Genomic DNA, 23,471 nt, shown 5'->3' on the forward strand with positions numbered 1-23,471 from the left:
AGGAGGAGGGCCAGGTTGGAAGGGGGAGAGTTGGGGTGGAGGAGGGGGGTCGGGTGTGGATGGTGGGGGAGCAGGGGGTTGAGGGGGGATGGGTGGGGTGAGGGGTAGGGGGAAGGCGTAGGGTTGGGGGCGGGGCGCGGATGGCGGTGGGTGGGTGAGAGGTCCCCCTCCGGCTGCAGGGACCGCCCTCGCTTCCTCCCTCCGGCAGAGCGGTAAACAAACGCGGTGATGTCACAGGCGCCGCTGACCTGCGGCTGAACCCAGAGCTGTAAATGAGATGCAAGGTGCCAGCAGCCTCCGGGCCGCGCAGCCTGCGAGCCACACACGCTCCTCCGCGCCGGCCTGAGGTTACCCCAGCTGCACACACGGACAGGATGCTGCAAACGCCACCAGACATTGCAACACGCAGCCAGTCTGCTGGCCGCAGCGTGAACCGTCCCGACGCCCTCCTCCGCCGCCGCCCCCCGGCAGGCACCAGCCCAGCTGGAGCGCAGCCTCCCTCCTCCGGAGCATCCCCGGGGGCTTGGCAGCTTCCACCCACCGGGGGCCAGCTTCTCCAATAGGGACCCGGCCTATGCCTCCCGAGAGGCCTCGGAATCCGAGGCCGGGCTTGCGGGGTCAGCTATGGGCTTTCTGCCCACCAGATTGGGGAAGTGCTGCAGGGAACCCACAACTCGGCTTTCTGGGAAGCTCATTTCTCTCCAGCGAAGCTGATGCTTCATTCACGCCCTTCCTCCAGGTACATGCAGATGCCGAAGTGTCCTCACCAGCCACTCCACCCTCCACTAAGCAGGGGGCCGCCACCCTGTATTGCAGGGATCTCCCAGAGCGATCCTGGACCGCATACTCTTGGCAGCCCCTGAGTCTGAACTGCCCTTGGGGATGGAACGCAGCCCGGCTGGGGCCAGGCAGCCCAGCACGCTGCTCTGGAGCTGATTTGCTGTGTGACTTTCGGATGAGTCACTTGGCATCTCTGGGCTTCACCATCTCCCCCTGGGGAAGTGAGGAGAATCGAAAGTGGCCTCCCTGTGCTGGTGTGCGGAAGGTCACAAGTGCACGAAACCGTCAGGAGGCTGCGGCTGGGAGGGTTAGTTAGCAGCCTCAGGTGCGGGGCCTGGTGGTGAGAACTTGGAGACCTCAGAGGAAGGAAGGAAGGCTCTCTACTCACCCACCTGTCCCCCAAACTTCGCCTTCTGGGTTTACTGTGAAAAGCCCAGGCTGTGAGACATATAGGTAAATAGTCCTCTGTGTTGCCCCCCTCCCCCACTGGCTCTACTACTTGGACTCCACCAACTCAGAACTAGTGGGGGTTGGGGCAACACAGAAATGACCACAGGTTTTTAAAAAGCAGCCCAGGAATACAGCAGGCACAGCCAATGCCATCCTCCCTTTCACTGAAGTTAGTATTTAAATGCTCTCCCTCCCATCACCCTGTTGTATTGTCTTTACATAAAGCATTGTGTCACTGTCTGAAATTTCCGTAGTCATCTGTATGCTTGTTTATTGTCTATTCATCTCCCGGCTCCCCCCACTCCCCACCTAGAATGGAGGCTTCCTTCCAGCACCTGGCTTGGTAATCAGGAGTCCAGGAGTGTGCACGCGAATGAACGGAATCATTTTGCCTCTCCAGGGGAACAGGTGATAATGTCCCTTGAGGGGACCTTGGGAGGGAGAAAGTTGACCACATGTTACTGAGAATTTCAAGATGCCAACAGCAAGCAGGACATTAATAAGCAGAGCTGGGATGCCGGTCAGGGCAAAGACGCAGAGGTGCCTGATCAGTAGCAATACCCAGGGTGAGTGAATGCCACGGTAGGAGCCTTCCACCCCTTCCCTGGGCAGCAGGGCCACTGTGGGACGCGACATTGTACAACACATCCCAGAGAGACAGTGGACAACAGCTGGCTGAGAGGTGCCTGTACACCCACGCTACACATACAAAAAGCCACAGCAGTGAAGACAGAAGCATATTAGGGTGAGGGACAAAGTAGTCACAGACTCGGTCACCGCCAGCCACCACAATTAGCATCTTCTCAGGAGCTTCTTTTCTCCCAGTGCTGAGTGCTGCAGGGAACCCACAACTCCTCAACCTCAGCTCCACAATACACAAAGTCCCTTTGTTGTTCTTCATGTGACTCGTATATTGAGGCAAGTCCTCAAGGGGCTGTGGACCTGAGCTGCTGGGCTATTTTAGAGTTGAAGTGCCAAGATCTTGGAAATGTCAAGGGCATGGAAGAAGTAGCTGAACTGGGACCCCAACCCTGGCGACACTTCTGGGGGTTGCTGGTGGGGGTGAGAATATAGCTGTTATGGGAAAGGAACGACTTTTATTGTGGTTAAATCAGGGTATCTCTTTCAGTATCCCCATCCTGCCCCAATCTGAACTTCAGAGGACCCCAAATTGGTGTATCCCAGGGAGACCCTCAACTAATTAAGCATAATTTGTGGACTGGCCTCCAAGGACAAGCTTTATATTATTTGTCAGCTGTGCAAGGGTAACTACCTATCCTATAGGTATTAATTAGGAATCAGTTTAATCTTTACTGGATGAAGGTCAAATGCCATAGAGATGAGCCTTCTGGCTAGTTGGTGGCTGGCATCCCACTATCAGTTTGGGGAGATCTGGGCCCAGAAGGCTGGGGGGTTCAGGGGAAGTGAGGGGACGTTGCAACAGGAAATGGCCTGGTCAGCACATCCTGCAAAAGTCAGGATGTTGGGAACAAACTCTGGAAGGGGCCGGAGACCAGGAAGCCAGGTGGGGCGGGGTTTCCCCTTAGCACCAGCCCTGCAAAAAGACCCATCCCTCCGCCATCGCCATCGAAGAATCAGGCTCTCCTCCCAGTCTGGTCGCGCATCCCATGGAAACCTTGCTTTGGTTCCCTAGTGTTTTCAAACCCAAGTCCAGCCTGACCTGTGGTGGCGCAGTGGGTAAAGCATTGACCTGGAATGCTGAGGTCACCAGTTCGAAACCCTGGGCTTGCCTGGTCAAGGCACATATGGGAGTTGATGCTTCCTGCTCCTCCCCCTTCTCTCTCTCTCTCTCTTTCTCTCTCTCTCTCCCCTCTAAAATGAATAAAATCTTAAAAAAAAAAAAAACAAGTCCAAGCTGCACCCCATGGCCACCCAGCTCTGTGAGGCCTGGCCCTGCCCGTCTCCCCAGCTCCCCACTCACACCCCAGTTCTGAGCGGCCCAGACTCTGGGATTCCTTGAAGGGGCCAAACCCTCTCATCTCTTTTCCAGACACGCTCTGCCCCTCTGCCTAGGAAGTCTTCCTTCTGGCATCCACTCTGTTCTGGATGCCTCACCTTAGACCAGGGGTCCCCAAACTTTTTACACAGAGGGCCAGTTCACTGTCCCTCAGAGCGTTGGAGGGCCGGACTATAAAAAAAAACTATGAACAAATCCCTATGCACACTGCACATAGCTTATTTTAAAGTAAAAAAACAAAACAGGAACAAATACAATATTTAAAATAAAGAACAAGTAAATTTAAATCAACAAACTGACCAGTATTTCAATGGGAACTATGCTCCTCTCACTGACCACCAATGAAAGAGGTGCCCCTTCTGGAAGTGCGGCGGGGGCCGGATAAATGATCTCAGGGGGCCGCATGTGGCCCGCGGGCCGTAGTTTGGGGACCCCTGCCTTAGACCATGGTCCTAGCTTTCACCAGCCTTTCTTCCCCAGAAGCTAGACTGTCTGGATTCAAATCCCATGATTACATGTGCGCTGTGTGATGTCAACCAAGTATTTAACCTCTCTGAGCCTTAATTTCCTCATTTTTAAAAGGGGGTCAGTAATAGGTCCTACTTCATAGGGTTGCTCTGAGGAGCAAATCAGATGATCCCTGTATATCACTTAGTGTGTAGGAAGAACTTTATTAATGATTCAGAGACTGGTTGGAAGCCCTTCCTCGAGCTAACAGTTTGCCATGGTTTGTTCCATCAAAGTGTCCATCACACCATCGTGTCACTGACAGCCACTGGTCCATCTTCCCAGCTAGACCAAGGACAGGACCTGGAACCCTGTGACCTAGGACAGTCCCCTGCATGCCCTTCCCCCCCTTCATCCTGTCCCCAGAGGAAGCCTTCCCGCGGACCCAACATTTTCTCTTCTGTGGAGCAGCTGCCCACCCAGTTTGGAGGCAATTGAAGTCTCCCGTTTCTGTTTTGCTCTCCAAGGGCAAACCCTCCCTGATGATGTTCTACTGCCCTAGTCACATTGCCAGCGCTCTGCAGCAGGAACAGTGACGTATTCCATCCCTGGTGACTCTGCGTGGCACCTGGAATGGAGCTTTGCATTCAGCCGGTACTCAGGGCAGGTCCAAGCAGCAGTTTCTGAGCCCATGGCCAGTGTAGTCAGCAATCTCCTGGAACCCTCCTGATGGCCCCGGGAGGATGGGACCTGCACCGTCACTGCAAAACCAGGGCTCAGAGAGTGTGGTCGGCAGAATAATGGCTTCCCCCAAGGATGCCCACATCCTAATCCCCAGAACCTGAAAATATGTCACCTTACGTGGGAAAGGGAGAATGAAGGTTGCAGGTGGGATTAAATTTGCTAATCAGTTGACTTTAAAATAGAAAATTGTCCCAGGTTATCCAGGTGGGCCAGAGTAATCACAAGGGGCCTTAGCAGCGGAAGAAGGAGACAGAAGAAGGGAGTTAGAAGGAGAAGTGACTGTGGAAGCCGGGTCAGAATGATGCAACTTTGCTGGCTTTGAGATGGAGGATGGGGCCACGAGCCAAGGAATGCAGGAGGCCTCTAGAAGCTGGAAAAGACGAGGAAATGGGATTCTCCCCTAGAGCCTCCAGGAGGAACGCAGTCCTGACACCTTGATGTTAGCCCGTTGGGACCCATGTCGGATTTCTGACCTCCAGAACTGGAAGAGACTAAGTGTGTGCTGTTTTTAGCCACAGAGTTTGTGATAATCTGTTAGAGCAGCCACAGGAAGCTTATATAGAGAGGTCAGGGGACTTGTCCTAGGCCTCCAGCCAGAGGAGCTAGGATTGAAACTCGAGTCTTCTCCAGAGTCAGGGCTCTCCATGGCATAGCAGTCCTCTATGCTAACCTATCAGCATTACTTAAAAGGAATCCTATCTGTCATAAAGAAATTCTACAGAGGCCATTGTAGAAAGTGCCCGAGAGGGCTGGAGAGAACCATTGTAGATAATTCATCATGGCCAACGTGTACTGAGCCCACATTTTGTGCTGAGGACTTCTGAGATATTATCTCATTGAATCCTCATTTTATAGATGAAGAAACAGGCTCAGGGAGGTCTAGTAACTTGCCCTGGGCCACTCAGCAATGGGGTGGAAAAGCTAGCTTATGAACTTTGGTTTGTTGACTTCTGAGCTCAAAGTTTGAATCAGTATACTATACTGGCTTCTTGAGGAAGAAAAACATCATCATGGGTGTGCACTCTCACATATGTGAACACGCGTTTGCACACACATATACTCGTCTGCCAACGCAGAGACTCCAAGACCATGCATCTGCCAGCCGAGGAGGCATGAGCCCTCAGAGAGCACACAGCGTGCCCAGTCCCCACTGCCCTGGTGCCCATGGTGGGCCTGGAGGACCCCACCCCCTCTACTGTGGGTTCACAGGGAAGTCACCTGGAGACGTGAGGTGAGACTCCCCCTCTCTGCCAAGTGAGACAAGAAGACATGGGATACCAAGGGTGTCCTGACTTCACGTGGGTGTGTCTGGCAGGACTGCCTGTCTGCAGGAAGGTCATGCTGCCCTCTGTAGTCATGCTGGCCCCAGGTCCTTGTGACCAGTTTTGGGGTGTGTGAGAGGTCAGGGCCGCGCTGGTGGCTGGGCTCAACTATGTCCCGCCCTGTTCCTGGGAGCTCTAACGGACCCCAGAGACTTCCTCCCACCTTGGAAGGACCAGTATCAGCTCCCTCGGCTCACCGGCCTGCAGCGGGACAGGAGAGGGAGCTGGCCCCCCACACCCAGGGAGCCCTCCGTACGTGAGCAGCAGCCTACTGGTGGCCTGAAATCTGTTGACAACATGCTAACCCACTTGGAGCGGCTGCTCATTTTGCTTCTTTGAAATACAAACTTCCTGGCCTGACCGGTGGTGGCGCAGTGGATAAAGGTCGCCGGTTCAAACCCTGGGCTTTCCTGGTCAAGGCACATATGGGAGTTGATGCTTCCAGCTCCTCCCCCCTTCTCTCTCTGTCTCTTCTCTCCTCTCTCTCTCTCTCTCTCTCTCTGTCTCTCCCTCTCCTCTCTAAAATGAATAATAATTTAAAAAAATTAAAAAAAAAAAAAAGAAATACAAACTTCTTGAGAGCAGGGAGGTTTCAGCTCAACTCTGAAAGGTTCATCTCATCTTTCCACCTGTGAGTGTCAATAAATGACCTGATAGGGTCTGCAGGACTAGACCCAAGAGGTCTAGCTAGCTAACAGGGAGGCCTGAATCTCCTGGAAGTTTCCTCTCAAGATGGCTGAAACCTGGATCGGCCCTTCCACAAGGAGGAGGTCTGGGCGTCTGCTCCCGATCCCCTTGCTCCTGGTGACTGTGCCCCACCTTCACCCACAAAAGCCCGCCTTCCCACTCTCAAACACTGTGCTTGGCTGGGGATGGTACCCTCTTGGCTCAGAGACAAGCTGGCCAATCAATCAGTGAACCGTTCCGAGTGACATCTTCAGGCTCAACCTAGTCACAGCCAGAGAGACTCAATACCTGGACCTTTCTGGAAGTGCTAGGCAGAGGCACCAGTCTGTCCGCTTGAATGGGAGCTGGGGGATGGAAGGCAGCAAGGGACAGATGCGGTCAGCCCCGTGGCAGAGAGGCCTGCATAAAGAGAGACCCAATCCAGACAACTCTGTTAAGAGTCCCTGGAGCCATGCCCGGAGTTAGACCTACCTAGGGACCTTCTAGTCACATGAGTCAACAAACCAATCTGGGCCACCTGCACACTCTCCATCAGAAAAGCTGTGGTTAACGTCGTCTGACCCAGTTAGACTCTCTAGGCGCTAAAGGCATGCGCTACACAGACTGCTAGTGCCTGTCAACATGGTCTATTCTGTTCCACAGAAGGACTGAGAGGCAACAAACTCACCGGTTCAAGAGCAGATACCCTGGGTTCAGATCCTACTTGGTCACCTACTAGCTGTGTGATCTTACATTAGTGACACAAGTGGATGAGAACCCACTTACTGTGGGGAGTAAATAACTGTAAAGTGCTCAGAATGGTCCCTGGCACATAGTAGGTGCTCACTAAACAAGGCATCTAATTAGCTATGATGGATGGATCATGCATCTGCCAAGGCAACAAATGTTTATTAAGCATCTACTGTGTGCCAGATACTGTGCCAGGTGCCTAGGACACTCGGTAAGGGGACATGTTCCCTGTCCCTGAGGATCTTACACTCTTATGGAGAGGATACATGGCAACAAGCAGCCACAAAGCGTGGTGAGTTGCCACGGTAACCTGTGACTTTCACCTCACTGTAGCCCAACCCTGACCAGTGGAGCTACTTGGACACAGAGATGAAAATGACTAATGCCCACGTAGGGGAAGTCGGGTGGCTGTCAGGGGAGTGGGAGCTGGGACAGAGCAGAGGCGCAGCTCGGGACCGGCCTCCACCCCTCAGCCGCAGAAAGGCCTGCTCAGACCAGCCGCTGCCCATGAAGAAAGGGGCTGTTGTCACCAGTCATCTCAACAGGCTCTGGGCCGTCCCTGTGGGGAGAGTGATTCCCTCCCCCTGATTTCTAGAAAGGGCCAGGAACTAAAATTCCTCCAGGCTTCTGTGACACAGGCAGGATTCCCTCCTTCCTTCCTGGGGAATCCTAGAAGCAGGCAAGTCCAGCCAGAGGGCTGTTTGCCTTTTGCCCCTTGTGCCCAGAGAGCAACTGTTCCAACATACAATAGGCGCAGAGCCAGGGCTGGGGGGTATCCACTGTACCCCTACCCCCTAACTGGACAGAGCCATAATTTCTTGCAAGTGTTCTTGTGCCAAACTAGGAGTTTCACAGGTTTTTTTGTTTGTTTGTATTTTTCCAAAGTTAGAAGCAGGGAGGCAGAGAGACAGACTCCCACATGGGCCCAACTGGGATCCACCCGACATGCCCACCAGGGGGCGATGCTCTGCCCATCTGGGGCGTTGCTCCAGTTGCAACCGGAGCCATTCTAACGCCATCTGAGGCTGAGGCCACAGAGCCATCCCTAGCGCCTGGGCCAACTTTGCTCCAGTGGAGCCTTGGCTGCGGGAGGGGAAGAGAGAGACAGAGAGGAAGGAGAGGGGGAGGGGTGGAGAAGCAGATGGGTGCTTCTCCTGTGTGCCCTGGCCGGGAATCAAATCTGGGACTCCTGCACGCCAGGCCAACGCTCTACCACTAAGCCAACCAGCCAGGGCTTCACATGTTATTTCACTGAATTTTCACACCACCATTTTTCAGATGGGAAATGACACCCAGAGGGATAAAGTTATCTGTCCAAGGTCACACAGCATGTCACTGGGAGGCCCCCTAGCATTTGTGGGATCAGGAACTGGTTCCCAGCAGACCTGGCCTGCACTGCAGATGGCATGGGTGCTCTGGCCAGCTGGCTGGCCTCTTTGTCACTCAAAAGACCTTGGTGGCTATGACACTACCCATGGGCCAGCCCTTGGCTTTGGTGCTGGGGTAGCCACGTCACATTTTCTTAAGGCTAGAAGCTGAATTTGGGCTATGTCCCCATGGGGAGGCTGTTCTCAGTTCTGGTTGAGTAATTAGGGCTCCCTCATGATGGCACAGGGGCCCTGGCTGAGGGCTGAGTGGGGCCTGGAGTTCCACATGCCTCGTGGGGGGGGGGTAGAAGTGGGGAGCCTTCTCCTGAGGGGCAAAGGCACAAACTGAGATGAGGCCACCCTGTCTACAAGCTTCCTCACCTTGCAGTAAAGAGCCAAAGGTTGAGAACCAATTGATCCGGACTTGGATCAGTGGGAGAGGGGTGTGTCCTGAGAGATTTCCTAGCCTGTTCTTCCTTCTCTTGAAATCTCTGGCTTTCCTTAAGAAGATACACACAGATCTCACATGGAATCCTAAACTACTGAACATAAAGAACGGAAGCAGGTCTAGTTAAATGAGGTGGCGGCCCTTTCGGAACCCTCTCTGCTGCACCTCCTGCATGGTCCCACCTTCCTGGAGCCCGTCCAGTCCTCTGGAACACAGTTTGGAAATGTGGTTCTAGAACCTCAACTGGGGCTGGTGTCTGCCCTGGGGGCTGTCAGGGTGCAGACCCAAGGTCTATAGCAGTGGTAGTCAACTTGGTCCCTAACGCCCACTAGTGGGCGTTCCAGCTTTCATGGTGGGTGGTAGCAGAGCAACCAAAGTATAAATAAAAGGATAGATTTAACTATAGTAAGTTGTTTTATAAAGATTTATTCTGGGCCCTGGCCGGTTGGCTCAGTGGTAGAGCATCGGCCCGGCGCGCAGGAGTCCCAGGTTCGATTCTCGGCCAGAGCACACAGGAGAAGCGCCCATCTGCTTCTCCACTCCTCCCCCTCTCCTTCCTCTCTGTCTCTCTCTTCCCCTCCCGCAGCCAAGGCTCCATTGGAGCAAAGTTTGCTCGGGCCTCTGCCTCTGCCTCAGGCGCGAGAATGGTTCTGATTGCAGCTGGCGATGCCCGAGATGGGCGGAGCACCGCCCCCTGGTGGGCATGCCGGGTGGATCCCGGTCGGGCACATGCGGGAGTCTGTCTGACTGCCTCCCCGTTTCCAACTTCAGAAAAATACAAAAAAAAAAAAAAAAAGATTTATTCTGCTAGCCTGACCAGGCGGTGGCACAGTGGATAGAGCGTTGGACTGGGGGATCCAGGTTTGATACCCTGAGGTCGCCAGCTTGAGCGCGGGCTCATCTGGTTTCAGCAAAGCTCACCAGCTTGGACCCAAGGTCGCTGGCTTGAGCAAGGGGTTACTCGATCTGCTGTAGCCCCAGGGTCAAGGCACATATGAGAAAGCAATCAATGAACAACTAAGGTGTCGCAACAAAAAACTGATGATTGATGCTTCTCATCTCTCTCTGTTCCTGTCTGTCTGTCCCTATCTATCCCCCTCTCTGACTCTCTCTCTGTCTCTGTAAAAACAAAACAAAACAAAACAAAAAAACCCAACAACAAAAAAAAAGATTTATTCTGCCAAACTTAGCGAAAATCTGACATAAAGTACTTGGTAAATAATTATTATTATATGCTTTAACTTGCTGTAACTTTATAAATTTTATAAAGTAAAGTTACTTCCCTACTTTATAAATCACCATTACTGTGGAACTGGTGGGTGGTTAGAAAATTTTACTCTAACAGAAATACAAAAGTGGGCAGTAGGTATAAAAAGGTTGACTACCCCTGGTCTATAGGAGCAGGACATGCAGACAGGAGACAGTTATTTTTGAGTCTATTTCAGTGTGGACAAAATGACCATACTGTTCATTGGTCCAAATGCTTTTCTAGCCCCTTCCCTGAGAGGCCACTGAAAGGGAACTCAAGGTCACATTCCCCAAAAGCAGAAAATGGCCAATGGAGTTAGAGAGGCTTGGGCTGGGTGGCCTTTGCTGGCATTAAGGACCACTAGGCCACAAATCCATACTGTCCAGCTGGGGCTTGGTCCTGGCTTTTGCATTGCAAGACACCAGAGGGTCCCCTGTCACTGACTTGAGCTCCAGTTCTGGACCTAAATTGGAGCCTGAAGGAGTTAGGTTTGATCAGATCTAGTCCAGACCGTTTTAACCTGGTGCCTGAGACAGGCATGGCAGTGGTGGTGAGACCCTTAAACGTATAAAATTGTGTATGTATCTTTGTGCATTCTTCTTGGAACAATATTTATACTTTCTTCAGTTCCTCAAAGGGCTCTATAATCAGCAAAAGATTACTGCATCCCCCTCAGTTGCCACCTCCTTCAAGAAGTCTTCTAAGATTTCCCTTAATTTACAGTGATGGCTCCTTTCTCTGTTCTATCAAAGCTCTCGGATAGCCTCAAAGGATCCAGGTTGGTGACCTCAGGTTTAGCTGGAAGGAGTCAGCAATCACCCAACCCCCAAGCTGGCTCCGTGCATATTTGAGGTGCCACACTGTTGTCAAATGAGTGAAGTAGGGCTGTCCTGGCTTCCTGCTTATCAGTCAGTTTTTTAAAGCAGAGGGGACAGCCCATGACTACCTGAATCCTCTGGCTCGCTGCCCAGTCATTGTATGCAAATAATGCTACTCAGTGATTTAAAAAAACGTTTTTGTAAAAGTAAATTTAACTACATCCTGGCCCCATCCTGTTGACTGTGCTGCTTATCAATCCTCTCTCCAGAACCCTCTGTGCACTGGGCCCCATTATTTCACAGCTTGTCTCTTGACCTCTCCGTCACCCTGACCGGGGTAGGCGGGCCAGGCACAGGCTATTTCTTCTGGCAGGAAAGGCCCTCCTGTTGAAGCTGGGAATCCCGGGTTCAAAGCCTAATTCAGGACAACCGTCCCGGGCAGCTCACTCCACTTGCATCTTAGACATGGGCTACTGCTCACACCTGCCTCTGGACATGTGTAGAACAGTGAGTGTGAAAAAACACTGCTTTCAGGTACTGTGCCCAGTCGGGTACCCTACCGCAGCCCCGTCCCCTACCTCCCTACTGCATCCCCCCCACACACACACACTACTACCGCCTCGTACCCTACACCCCTACCGCAGTCCTAGCCCCTACCGCCATCCGGTTCCCTACTGCCGCCACATACCCTACCACAGTCCAGTTCCCTACGGCAGCCCCCCTACCCCCCTTATCGCTGCAGTCCGGATCCCTACCGCAGCCCCACACACTACCGCCTCGTACCCTATCGCAGTCCCATACCCTACCGCAGTCCCGCCCCCTACCCCCTCTACCACAGTCCTGTCCCCTACAGCAGTCCAGTTCCCTACCGCAGTCCCGCACCCTACCGCAGTCGAGTACCATACCTCTATCATGTATGGTACCACAGTCACATGTACAATACTACATATAGTCACTCTAGTCCTATGGCCACAAGTAGGGCCACTCATACACTACTGTAGTCTCATATAGTACTACAGTCGCATAGTCACATATAGTAGTAGGAGCCCAAGGACACTTGCGGACTGGTGAGGAGGCCAGTGTGGCCAGAGCACAGTGAGCGAGGGGGGAGAGTGTGTTGGTTGACAGAGCAGGGCAGGGGAAGGGGAGCAAGCAGCGCAGGGGGGAGAAGGCAGGGGGGAGTGGAGCAGTGGGGGGAAGCCTGGCAGGGCTTGGGGAGCAGGGCGCATTCTCTCCTCAGAGCCCCTCACCTTCCCTGCACCCCTCCCTGCTGGTCCTATCTGTGGGCCTTGCCTGATTTCTTTCTCCTTCGCATTTACCTACATACGACCTAACATACCATTTTATGTATCTTGTTTATCACCTGTCTGCCCTTCACTAAACTGTCAGCTCTAGGTGGGGGTGTTTGTCTGCATTGCTCAGTGCTCTATCCTCAGTGCCTAGAACTGCACCTGCCACACAGGAGGGGCGTGATAGGTTTGTTGAATGACTCAAAGAGTCCCATCAACTGTTCGTTGCCTGACCTGTTCTGGAACTTGGCACTTGCCTCCTGAGGTTCCAGACATGCACTCATTTTCATAACTCATTTTACGGGCCCTGCCAGGGCCACGGCAGATGAGCACATCTTTGAGAATACTGCGTCTAAAGAAATCCACTCCTCTCCTATTCATTTGGCTTCAACAGTTTCCTGACCTGTGTGGTCCATCTGAATAATGTTTCAAACATTTCCTTGAAAATACCTTATCTACTTGGTATATATTTTTTAGATTGTGTCTTCTGAAGACAATAAGGAGTACATCCTATAACATTCTAGGTGTGGTCCTGCTTTTGCCCAAAGACAAAAGAGAGCGTGTTGGGCCTGGAATCCTGTCTACAGTGATCCCCAGAGCTAGGCTGGATTTTGATGGCAGCAGGCTGGGACCAGACAGGCCTTCAAGAACAAGTGGCAGTGACTGCAACAACCAGATCTCTTCCCAGGGAAGAAGAGGATGGCCAAGTGCTAATTTCTTGTAAATATGGCCGCGATGATTTTTTTCAGCAACACTTCACACAGTAAGAAGATGGAAATGAACTAGAGAATGGAGCCATCATGCTAAGGAGATTCCTGGAAGGGCTCTGTGCAGGGGTTAACAAATGCCCTGGGCTCCCACAAGCTGGGAGTTCCGAAGCACGTGCAGTCTGACCTAGAACTAGCAGAAGGGCTAGTGGACCAGGTTCTGTATTCCTGGACCTAGGGAGCATTCCCTGAAGCCCAAATAGACAGTTTGGTGATTTTAGGATAACAACAGGAAGTCCTGCTGGACGGACGTGCTGGTTGGAAAACGTGAGCCCCTCGTTCTCTTGAATGCTACAGTTTGAAAACATTAACATCTCCTATAAGAGAGGGTATAAATTCATGGCAGATGGCTACCTGGTGGCTACTGCTGGAGTTTAGAAATGAGCAGGGTGTGGGTCGGGCGGCTCTACCCGCAGAGGGCACATTTCCTAACTAAGTTGCTTCTTTTTCATTAAAATGGAATCTGATGACTAGCAAGAAAGGCTGAGATCAGCAGCAATGAGGATAAATGTTTTTTTGCAGAAGTCTCCTTGCAACTCACGGAGCTTGGCCTCTGGTTTCTTTCCTGGGGTGGCTGATCTGCATGCAACATGAGAATTTTAGAGCGAGTGGGCCGGGATCTTAGTGTCCCCTCTTATTCCATACGTGTGCTTCTTAGCTGCAGCCTAGAGCAGGTGTCAACTTTTCCAGGGGTCCGGCAGAGCCCTGTGTTGAACCCAGTCTCCGGCCTCCCAGCAGAGGTGAGCCAGGCCACGGGAGGTGTGGCTCGAGGTGTGGCCACTTCTGTTTCCCAGGGAAGGAGGTGGGGCATTAAGAGGGAGGTATTTGTTTATTTGTGATACAGCCTAAATTGTAAGGCTCATTGTCTGAAACCCCAGGACCGGAAGCTACAAGCTGAAAGATGTTTCCTAGATGCCACCGGTGGGACAGGGAGCCTTACCTTCCTACTCCCAAATGGGAGCCTGGTACTTTCCCCAGAAATTCCCAGCAAAGGCTGCATTCAGGGTGAGGATGGGGGAGATGGGGTCACTACTGTCTCCCAAGCCACCCCTGCCTTTGTGACCTTTATCGCGTATCAATCAATTGTTTAAGGCAGCGAGTTTATCCTGATGCCTCTGAGTCCCATAAGATGACCTGTCTGACCCCTCTCTGCTCTTTCTCCTTTTTCCTGTTCTCATCTCAACTGGCCTAACTCAGACTCTGATGTATCAATACAAACTCCCTGCTCGCCTCCCAGGCACTACCATCTTTTTCTTTCTTGGCCTTCTACCTCCTTCCCCCAACTCCAGCCAGGAACACAGCCTCTGGTCAGGTGGTTCCGTGCACCTGGATTGCCCTTCTCATGTTCCTTCTGGTTGAAACTCTTGACCTTCTTCAAGGCTCGCTCAAATGCCACTTTCTTCATGAAGCCTTCCCTGAGCTAGAAGAACAGCTCCACTGGGCTTCCTCTGTGTAGTGTCCCCTCCCCCAAATTCGTGTCTACCTGGAACCTCAGAATGTGACCTTATTTGGAAAGAGGGTGTTGATGTAAGAAACATCCAAACCTGTTTTTATGAGTTTATTTCAGTCAAACTGACAACTCTGGCAGGGAAGAAGCAAAATCTCAATGGGTTGAGAAAATGCTCTGGAGGGAGAATGGCAGTTTTGCAGCTTATTTTATTCATTAGATACAAAGGAGGATGCCTGTCCTGTGGTGGCGCAGTGGATAAAGCGTCGACCTGGAAATGCTGAGGTCGCCAGTTCGAAACCCTGGGCTTGCCTGGTCAAGGCACATATGGGAGTTGATGCTTCCTGCTCCTCCCCCCTTCTCTCTCTCTCTCTCTCTCTCTCTCTCCTCTCTCTAAAATATATAAATAAAAACTAAAAAAAAAAAAGATACAAAGGAGGAGGCGTCAGATGGTTACACGAAATCTATCGGTGGTAGATTCAGGAGGCGGGAGAAGGCAAAGCAGGGAAGTCTCTGGGATTGGATCAAGAGTAAAATGGAGAAACACGGGTGCAGGAGAGTTAACGGTTAACAGGCAGAGCACGTAGAGATGGTATTCGGGGAACAAGAGACCAGTGAGGGGTTCTGTGGTCTCTGCTCTGGCGCAGTGGCTGCTCCCTGAGGGGTCTGGAAAGGGGATGACTCTGACATGTCAAAGGTATGTTATCCTGGATGCAAGAGGACAATAAACGGGCTCACTTATTAAGGTCAAGATTGACTTTTGCCAAAGAAGCTACAAGCCCAGGATGTGACTGCCACCATGGCTGGCTTTCAGTTAGGAATTTTTATGTTCAGACCATGCTGTGTGGTTCCTTTCTGTCTCTGAGTCTGTAAGGCCTGCCGTGCGGGAAGTCCCTGAGCTTGTCAGGTTTAATATGTGGCCCCTTTCTGGTCCACAAGGCTCTTTGCAGGTGTAATTGGTTAAGGCTCTCAAGATGAAGTCACGCTGAATTTAGAGTGTGCCCTGAATCCAATGACTGTGTCTTTGTAAGATGAGAGGACCCAGGGACACACAGAGAGACAGAGAAGACAGCCACACAAAAATAGAGGCAGAGATTAGAGTGATGCTGCCACAAGCCAAGGAACAGCAGGAGCCACTGGGAGTCACCAGGAACTGGCAGAGGCGAGGAAAGACTGGCCCTGATAGTCCCCAGAGGGAGTAAGGCCCTGCCAACACCCTGATTTCAGGTTTCTGGCCTCCACAACTGTGAAGGGACACATTGCTATTGCAGTAAGCCACCAAGTTAGTGGCAATTTGTTATGGCGGCCACAGGAGACTAATGCACACTGTGATTTGTGCCTTGACCGTGAGCACCTGGCCAAGTCTCTGTGTCTTTCTTCATCGTTGTTGTACTCATCCCCCCCCAACCTGGACCCAACGCTGCACTAACACCTGACAGACGCTCAGCAGGCATGCTGAAGTCTTGCAAAGGTTGCTGTCATGCGACAATTGGGTCTGGGCCTATCCCAGTGTCAGGAATGGAAAGAATATGGGATTTGTTGAATGGATGTGACAGAATAGGATTCACAGATCTGTTTAAGAGGCTAGTTCCTGGCTAGACCCATGTGCTGTAAACGCAGTAAGAGCAAGGCAGATGCGATTGTGAGCCAGTTCTCATACCACTTCCCTGAAATGGGTCCCTGCGTCCCCTCCCCGATGGAGGAATCGGCCCTGGTATGTGGCCCCTACTTCCACAGGCCAGCAGTCATGGCCCAGGGCTCTAGTCCAGCCACTTCCTCATACTGGGCCAAAGGCTGGAACAGCCACTGCAAATCCTTCCAAACAAACAGCCCACTTCTCCTCCTCCCCTCCTCCTGTTAAAACAATGTCAAGGTCAAAGACGTTGGAGGCTGGGCCAGCTGAGTAGCTAGCCAAGAGCCTTGGGTGGGGGTGGGTGGTGGGTGGGATGGGTCCAAGCTCTATAACTGCCTTCGTGGGAGGAATTCCAGCAGGACATGGAAAATAACAAGGAAGAGCCTTCCCTTTGGAGACCCTAACCATGACCAGCCCTGCCTTGGTAGCCTCGGTATGGGGTGGGGAAGGAGACATGTCTACAGGTGAGGAACTTTCTAATTCCTGGAGCCTTGGTACCTCTTTAAGAAAAACCCTCTTTTGGGTCACCTTTACAGCATAAGGGCACACTACTGCCCACAAATACCGCCAAGTCGTATCTGACTCAAGGTCATTATGTGGAACTGGATTGTCACCCCTCCCCAAAGTAAACAGACCTCTCCGGGACATGCCTGCTGTTTGCAGAGACTCAGCTAGCTCTCTGTCCTTTCTTTCTCTCTGGGGGGCCCTTCCCCTCCGAGTCCAATCCCACCCAAATCCAAGCTGGAAAGGCTCAGAGACGCAGCCTCTACTTCCACCCAAGGAAGGAGAGCCGTCTGTGTTTTGACACCACCACCTGTCTAACATCACTCAGGCTGCGGGGGGCGCTGCCCTTCCCGTCTCTCTCCCGCGGTTCTAGTCCCCCCCCCCCAAGCCCACTGTTCACATGGCCCACACAGCAGTCTCCTGGAAATTCCCCCCTTCACAACACTTGCCTCTTGGTCCGCAAGTCCACCGAGCCCCCAAACAGCCCTAGGTCTGGAGACTGTCCCAAGGCCCTCGCACTGGTCCCAGATGGACTGAGGCAAGAAGCCTCGATTTCAAATTTCTCAGGGAGACAGCAAGAGGTCGGCTTATTAAAGAGGAGCTCCAGCTTGACCTGTGGTGGCGCAGTGGATAAAAGCGTCGATCTGGAAATGCTGAGGTCGCCGGTTCGAAACCCTGGGCTTGCCTGGTCAAGGCACATATGGGAGTTGATGCTTCCAGCTCCTCCCCCCCTTCTCTCTCTCTGTCCCTCCTCCCCCCCTTCTCTCTCTCTGTCTCCCTCCTCTCTCTCTCTCTCTCTCTCTCTCTCCCTCTCCTCTCTAAAATGAATAATAATAATAAAAATACATAAAAAATACATAAAAAGGAGCTCCAATAATTGGTCAGATAATTATGAGCTATGGGAGCCCTCCTGGTCATCCTGACTGGTCGGATGACTGAACCTACGAGGGTGAACGGCACTGGAACTTTTGAAGGCCCCATGGAGCCCCATGGATTCTGTTTCTGGTGACCTGACGCCAATTCCAGACATATTTCTAACTGGCCCTGGGTTTATTCCTTGGAAGGGCCAGTCAGTTCCAAGTGAGGTGGGGGCACAGTTCCTAGTGCCTGAACTGGCAGGACCCGCTCTGCGCTCTTCTTTCTGCCTTCCTCCCCCATGCCATAGACTTCTTTCAATTTAGGCTTGTTTATAGTCAGTCAAGTTTTTCCAGATTGACTAAAAGAGTTCTGCATATGCCCATTGCAGCCAGTTATAAGAGCAGTTAAAGACAGCCAGGCTTGAGGCCAGCTGCAAGAGACAGAAGAAAGTTTCTGAGGGATGCAGACAGCTAAGGACTGATAGTCACACACCAGCATCCCAAACCCTGCGTCCCCTTGCAAGGGCACCTTCATCTGCCCTCCTGATCCCTCTCCACAAAGGGCTTTGGGAGCCTTTCAATGGGGCATCACCCCGAGGAAATGAAACTGCTGAGAACAAGTCTTACTTCCCCTTTCCCCATATGTCCAAGGGTTAAAAACACTTCCCAGCTCCCCTTCCAACTGCAAGGTCAAGCAGCTGTCCGAACCACCCAAGGGCTCAAGGAGAAGCAGGAGCCCAGGACAGTGGACCCCAGCTCGCTCAGCCAGGTCAGGCTCGCCCTCGCCCCCCCTCCTCCCCCTGCCGGTGCGCAAGGAGTTAAATGGCGATCAGCTTTGGCTGATAGCTCAGGCTCCAAAGTTCAGTCCCAGCCCCAGCCACCCCAGAGGAATTGTAAATCTCAGGGCAGTATTTAACAAAACAAAAGCAACCTGGAATTACATGCAGGTTTGCTTTCCTACAGTACATATTTACTTAATCTCCTAGGTATGTGCACCCACCCCCCACCCCACCCCATCCCTGGCCCTGCCGTCAGATCAGCTGGCTTCACGGCTCTTTCACCCCCTTGGCTCTCAACAGTTGAAGTTTCAAACGAATTCCCTGTTTTTGCTCTTCCTCTTTACAGGGCTGGGTGAGTCAGCCTGGCTCGGGTCGGAGTTGGGTGACAGCCGGCTCACCCTCTCCATTCTCCGGCAGCAGGTCTGCGGAAACTGGAGGAAGAGGTGCTGGGACTACCAAAAAGTTCAAGGCAGAACTTGGAGGGCAGGGTCCCCTCTGTGGCTGTGTATAGAGGGCGGGGGAACAGGGTTGAAGGTAAGAACAAGGGCTCTTTATCAGCTACTGGTTCCTCTGTCCCCCTCTCTCCAGATTTCCAAACACCTGGGCCTTGGAGTGCCTGTTAGGCCAGACTAGACCCTCTGAGACCGTTTCCCTCTTTTCAAACCTAACCAAGTATCCCCTCTCTTCGTGCCTCCAGAGCTGCAGCCGCCCAGGTTAGGGCTGGGAAGTGGGTTGCCAAGGAAAACACGGAGCGCCAGCTAGCAGGCGCTGGCTCGCAGCTCTACCCAGGAGCGCACACACCCTGCACTCACCAGGGTGGTGACACAGAGGGGAAGCGAGGAGGGGGAACGCAGTACCTTCCCTCGGGGGGGAGGGGGGAGGAACGTGGGGAATGGGTGGGTTTCCTGAGTTTCGGGGTGAGGGTGAATAGCTAGCCAGCCGCAGACCCTAAAGAAGCGGATCAGCTCCGGACCTGCCAAAAACGACAGTCCGGTGCCCGGGAAATTTACAAGGTGAAACTGACTAGCTCAGCATTCGCGGGTGGCGCAGAGAAGTCCGGTGACCAGCGGCGACTCTCAAACCCCCGGCGCGGGTTCCGGCAGCGGCAGCAGGTGGGCGCACCCCTTCTCCCGCGGTCTCTCGCACCTTCAGCCCCCACCCCCTGGACTCGCGTTGCCCCCGTACCTTTCTGGCGCCGCGTTCTGCGAACTCACGAGCGAGCTGGCGCCCAATGCCTCTGCCGCCGCCGGTGATGAGGACGTTCTCCCGAGACAGGTCCCGCAGCTTGGCGGGTAACACCAGTCCGACGGCTGCTTTCACCACCAAATAGATCATCTGCAGAGGGAACACCACCAACGCGCCCAGCCATTTCCACACCATCCTCCGCGCCGCGGAGCCGGGCAGGGCGGGGGGCGAAACTCCCCGGACCGAACAAAACAGGAATTGAAAAAGAAAACACTCCAAACAATAATAAATAAACTGAATGAGGGGGAGAGAGGCGTCCCACCTGGCCACTCTTGAAATCACCTCTTCCCAAATGCAAAGCACCGGGTGTGAAAAAGAAAAAGAAGGAAAAAAAAAAAAAAAAAAAAAAAAAGATAAACCCTGCTGGGGAAGAGAAAAAGCGCCTCAGAAGGTTGGGACAGTAAGAGGGGTGGAGGGGAAGCCGGAGGTGGGAAGTTCTAACAAGAAGTTTCTTGCCCCAGCCGCCGTTTCGGCTGGGGAATTCTCAGGTAATGTTTACAGGCTGACAGAGGAGTTTAGGCAGGGGAAGGGAAAAAAAAAAAAAAAAGGCACCAACCACACGCGCGCACCCTGCCACAGTCCCGCGGTTTCAAAGTGCAAGATTAAAAAAAAAAAAAAAAAAAAAAAAAAGCTGTTTCCAAATTGTAGCGCCCCCCCCCCCCACCTTCTCTAGGAAAGAAAAAGTGGGGAAAAGTGCTTGGAGCTCCCAATTTCAGCCTGCGAAAGTCTCCCGACTCATTGCTATTCTTGGGCTCAGGAAATTGCTTAAACGCGCTCTGATTGCCAGCAACGTGCAGCAGAAGTGGGGGGTCCGGGTGTCAGTTTCTTTACGTGCATGGCTCGCCCTCGCGCGCGCTCGCTCTATCCGGCTCCCTCCCTCTCTCTTCCAGCAGAGGCTGGGAGTTGCCGCTCGATCCGGCTCCCTCTCTCTCCCTTGTTAGCATTTATTGCCTTCTTTTTGTCCTTTCCAACTTGGAGAGGGCCCGAGTGCGGAGCGCGCGTGGATCGGACGCCCGGGTCTACGCCGCTTTATTCATTCGCTCCCGGGGCGGCAGCGGCGCGGAGCTAGAGGGCGGCCTCCCCCCCCCCCATTTTTTTTAATACCCCATTAAGTCTGATTGACAGTTAAAGTTGGTCGGAGGCTTCACTCCGGTTCCTCTGAGTGGCTGCCGCGGCTTCCCCTCCCCCTGCGCAGCCGCGGGGAGCGCGCGCGGGCGCGCACACAGGCTCGCTGCGACTTGAGTTCTCGGGTTGGCTCCCCTTTTTGCAAGCCGGGACTTGCTGGCGGTGCCTCTGAGGGCTCGCAGCCGTTAAGTCGAGCACGTTAGGACCGACTTCTACGAACTGGATCCTTCCTCGAGACATTCCTCCTTGCCCCGGACGCGGTCTCCCCGAGCTAGGGCGCCTGGGGACCAGGTGACTGCCCCTGATCCTGGGGATGGGATGGGATGGGGGTAGCTCGCGAATGCCTTGATCCAACCAGGTCGCCCAGGGTTTATTTCGAGTCATTTGGTCATCCCCTGCCTGCAGGTAGGACCAGGAAGCCGCTCCCGACCCCTGTATGCCCAGGCGTCTTCTGTCTTCACTTCGAGTGCACTTTCTAAAGCTGCTTCGAGCTCCTCACGTTGATGGGGGAAACAGCTGGGGAGCAGAGTTTTGCTTTGAGGGGAAAAGGTGGACAGGGTAAAGGAACCTCTGCCCCCAAGGTACCAATAAAATCCCCATAAGATTAGGTGGGAGCATATTTACTGCTCATATGGGCGAGAATTACCTTGACTGACAGCAGTTTCTTTAATAACAAAAGCCTGTAAAAAAAAAAAAAAGTCCTGGCCCAGTGTCCCCTGTGCTTTGCTGGCAGTGACTTCTGTCTTTGGGTCTCCTTGAGGCTTCCCTAGCTGGGCACCCACCTTACAACCTCCTATCTTCCCCCCTGAGAAGAACAGCTCCCCTGCTGGAGGGTGGGACCCAGCTATTTAGAGCTGTCTGTTGCAGGAAGTCTGGGAGGTGACTCACTAAGAAGCAGCACCAGTTAAAAGTGCTGATGGGACTTGCTTCCTGCTGCCCCCTGATGGACCCAGGCCAGGAGGAGAGAGGGTGAGCCCGGGAGCTGCCCTGTAATCTGGGGCAGCGGTTCTGCAGGGAGATTTGCCTCATTTTCCATGGTCTGCTTCAGCGGGGCTGGGTGTGCTGAAGCTTGTCCAATGCTCCACCACCATCACCCTGGTCATTCTGCCGAGGGTCCTTTAAGAAAGTTTTTTGGAGAAATATTGATTTGGGAAGGGGCAATGGGGATTTACCTCCTGTGCTGCTGCAAAGACCTTCTACATCTGGTGAGAAGTTCTGCAGGGGAGGATCTTCCTTCCAGATAAATTGGGAAACTCATTATCTGGGGAGCATTTGGGAGGAATAAAAAAAGGGGGTGCAAGAGTGGGGATGAATGAGAGATTGTCCTGGGTTGAAAGGTTGTATTCTAACTATGAATCTGCCACTGACCTTGCAATATCATCATCCTCATTTGTGAGGCTACCCTGTTAGGAAGTGCAGGAGGGAGGGATCTGAATCAAGACCTGATTCTTCTTCTCACCCACTCCCTTCAGGCAGGAGGAAGAAGAGAGGTGCAGGATGAGCCTCCTGCTGACCTCCCATCCGACCCTCCAGAAGTACAGTATGACCAAAAAGCAGGCCATTGCCTTCATCCAACTCCTAGGCCACGGCTAAAGTTAGGACTCCATTAGAGTGACTGCCTGCTCCTACCCTGTAGGTCTGTAAAAATGGAGGAGAAATCCCAACCCTGGACAGGCCTTCCCCATCCAGCGGTGGCTGGTGTCTGCCAGGCCTGTCAAGAAGAGGACTCCAAATAGAGACGCACTCAGCCTGATCTCATCCGTTATCCTTGAGGCCGCCTAGTGGCCAGGGTGTGACACTGTGCCTCCAAGCTGCCCTGGCCTGACTCCCACTTGACTTCTACCCCACCAGAAATCCTTTTCCCTCCAGCCCTCAAAACATTCCTAAAGATCACTTCCCCATGCACCCACAGCTTTATGGGGAGACAGAGACACAGAGATGTTAAGTAACTCATACACAGCAGCGTGTTCACCCAAGTCCCTGATCCGCAACCAGCTAGCCCAACCCTGCTCAGACCCCAACCAACCTGGTGGCCACTAGGTCCCAGCTAGGTTTTCCCTGGGTGTGTGTTTGAGTAGGAAGGAGGTTGAGAACCCAAACTGGGCATCACCCTATCAGGCCCTTTAACATACAGTCTCTCCTCATCTTAACAGCCGGAGGAGGTGGCTGTCGCTGTGTCCATTTCGCAAGAGGAGACAGAGGCGCAGCCAATCTGAGTAACTCATGCAAGGCCACACAGGGTGCTGCTCCTCCTCTCCCACCCATCAAGTCTGGGGTGAAGTCAGAGTTAAAGGGAACATGCCAGGCAGTCCTAAAAAGGAGCTGAGGCTGGCCTGTGGCCGGGAAGCAGACACCTTTTTCCTACTTGTTCTACCTTTGTCCAGGATGTGGGTTCTGTGGGCCTGTGAGCCTCAGGCCTCTTCCATCATCATCGGCTGCCCGGGGAGGTGCTGTCGCCTCTGCGCTCCCCCCTCCAAGTTCTGCAGGAAGATGTGGGCCGGGGCACTGGGCTGGGGTGCGGGGCTCACAGACCACCCCAGAGGGTCCCGGTGGCCTGGCGTCAGTGAGCACTGCATGGGCCACGATCCTCCTGCCCCCTCCCCCCCCACTTCATGTCCTCTGCTCCTGGTACCCCCCTCCTCCCTTATTTTCCTTTGGGGCTGAAGGTGGGGAATTTAACTCCAGGGCGAAGTTTGAAATTTCACATCCCAGCCTGGGGAGAGGGCCCCACAGTCCCCCCCCCCCAAAAAAAAAGGTGAAAGGAGCCTTTGTGGGCTTGGTGGAGGAGGGAGGTGAGGTGCAGCCT

The 23,471-nt window shown here is 53.1% G+C and overlaps 1 protein-coding gene and 1 long non-coding RNA gene across 7 annotated transcripts in view; one reads left to right on the top strand and one right to left on the bottom strand.

The window, feature by feature from the left end:
* Window positions 1-19,675, bottom strand: part of DHRS3 (dehydrogenase/reductase 3) — a 40,676-nt gene extending 21,001 nt beyond the window's left edge. Inside the window, exon 1 of the mRNA XM_066375105.1 lies at window positions 19,481-19,675. Within this exon, the coding sequence (XP_066231202.1) occupies window positions 19,481-19,675 (195 nt within the window). The remainder of the gene's footprint in view (window positions 1-19,480) is intronic.
* On the top strand, window positions 18,201-23,268 carry LOC136399663 (uncharacterized). 6 transcript variants are annotated; one of them, XR_010750185.1, is made up of 5 exons: window positions 18,488-18,502; window positions 18,642-18,738; window positions 18,884-19,407; window positions 19,571-20,956; window positions 21,071-23,267. It is a non-coding gene; the product is annotated as an uncharacterized lncRNA (long non-coding RNA). The 6 variants fall into 6 exon arrangements; XR_010750182.1 differs by lacking the exon at window positions 18,488-18,502 and adding an exon at window positions 18,201-18,285 and having other exon boundaries at window positions 18,642-19,407; window positions 21,071-23,266; XR_010750183.1 differs by having other exon boundaries at window positions 18,469-18,502; window positions 18,642-19,407; window positions 21,071-23,266.
* Window positions 23,269-23,471: the final 203 nt, after the last annotated feature.

This window comes from Saccopteryx leptura, chromosome 3 (genome assembly GCF_036850995.1).
Source record: "Saccopteryx leptura isolate mSacLep1 chromosome 3, mSacLep1_pri_phased_curated, whole genome shotgun sequence".
Classification (NCBI taxonomy): Eukaryota; Metazoa; Chordata; class Mammalia; order Chiroptera; family Emballonuridae; genus Saccopteryx; species Saccopteryx leptura.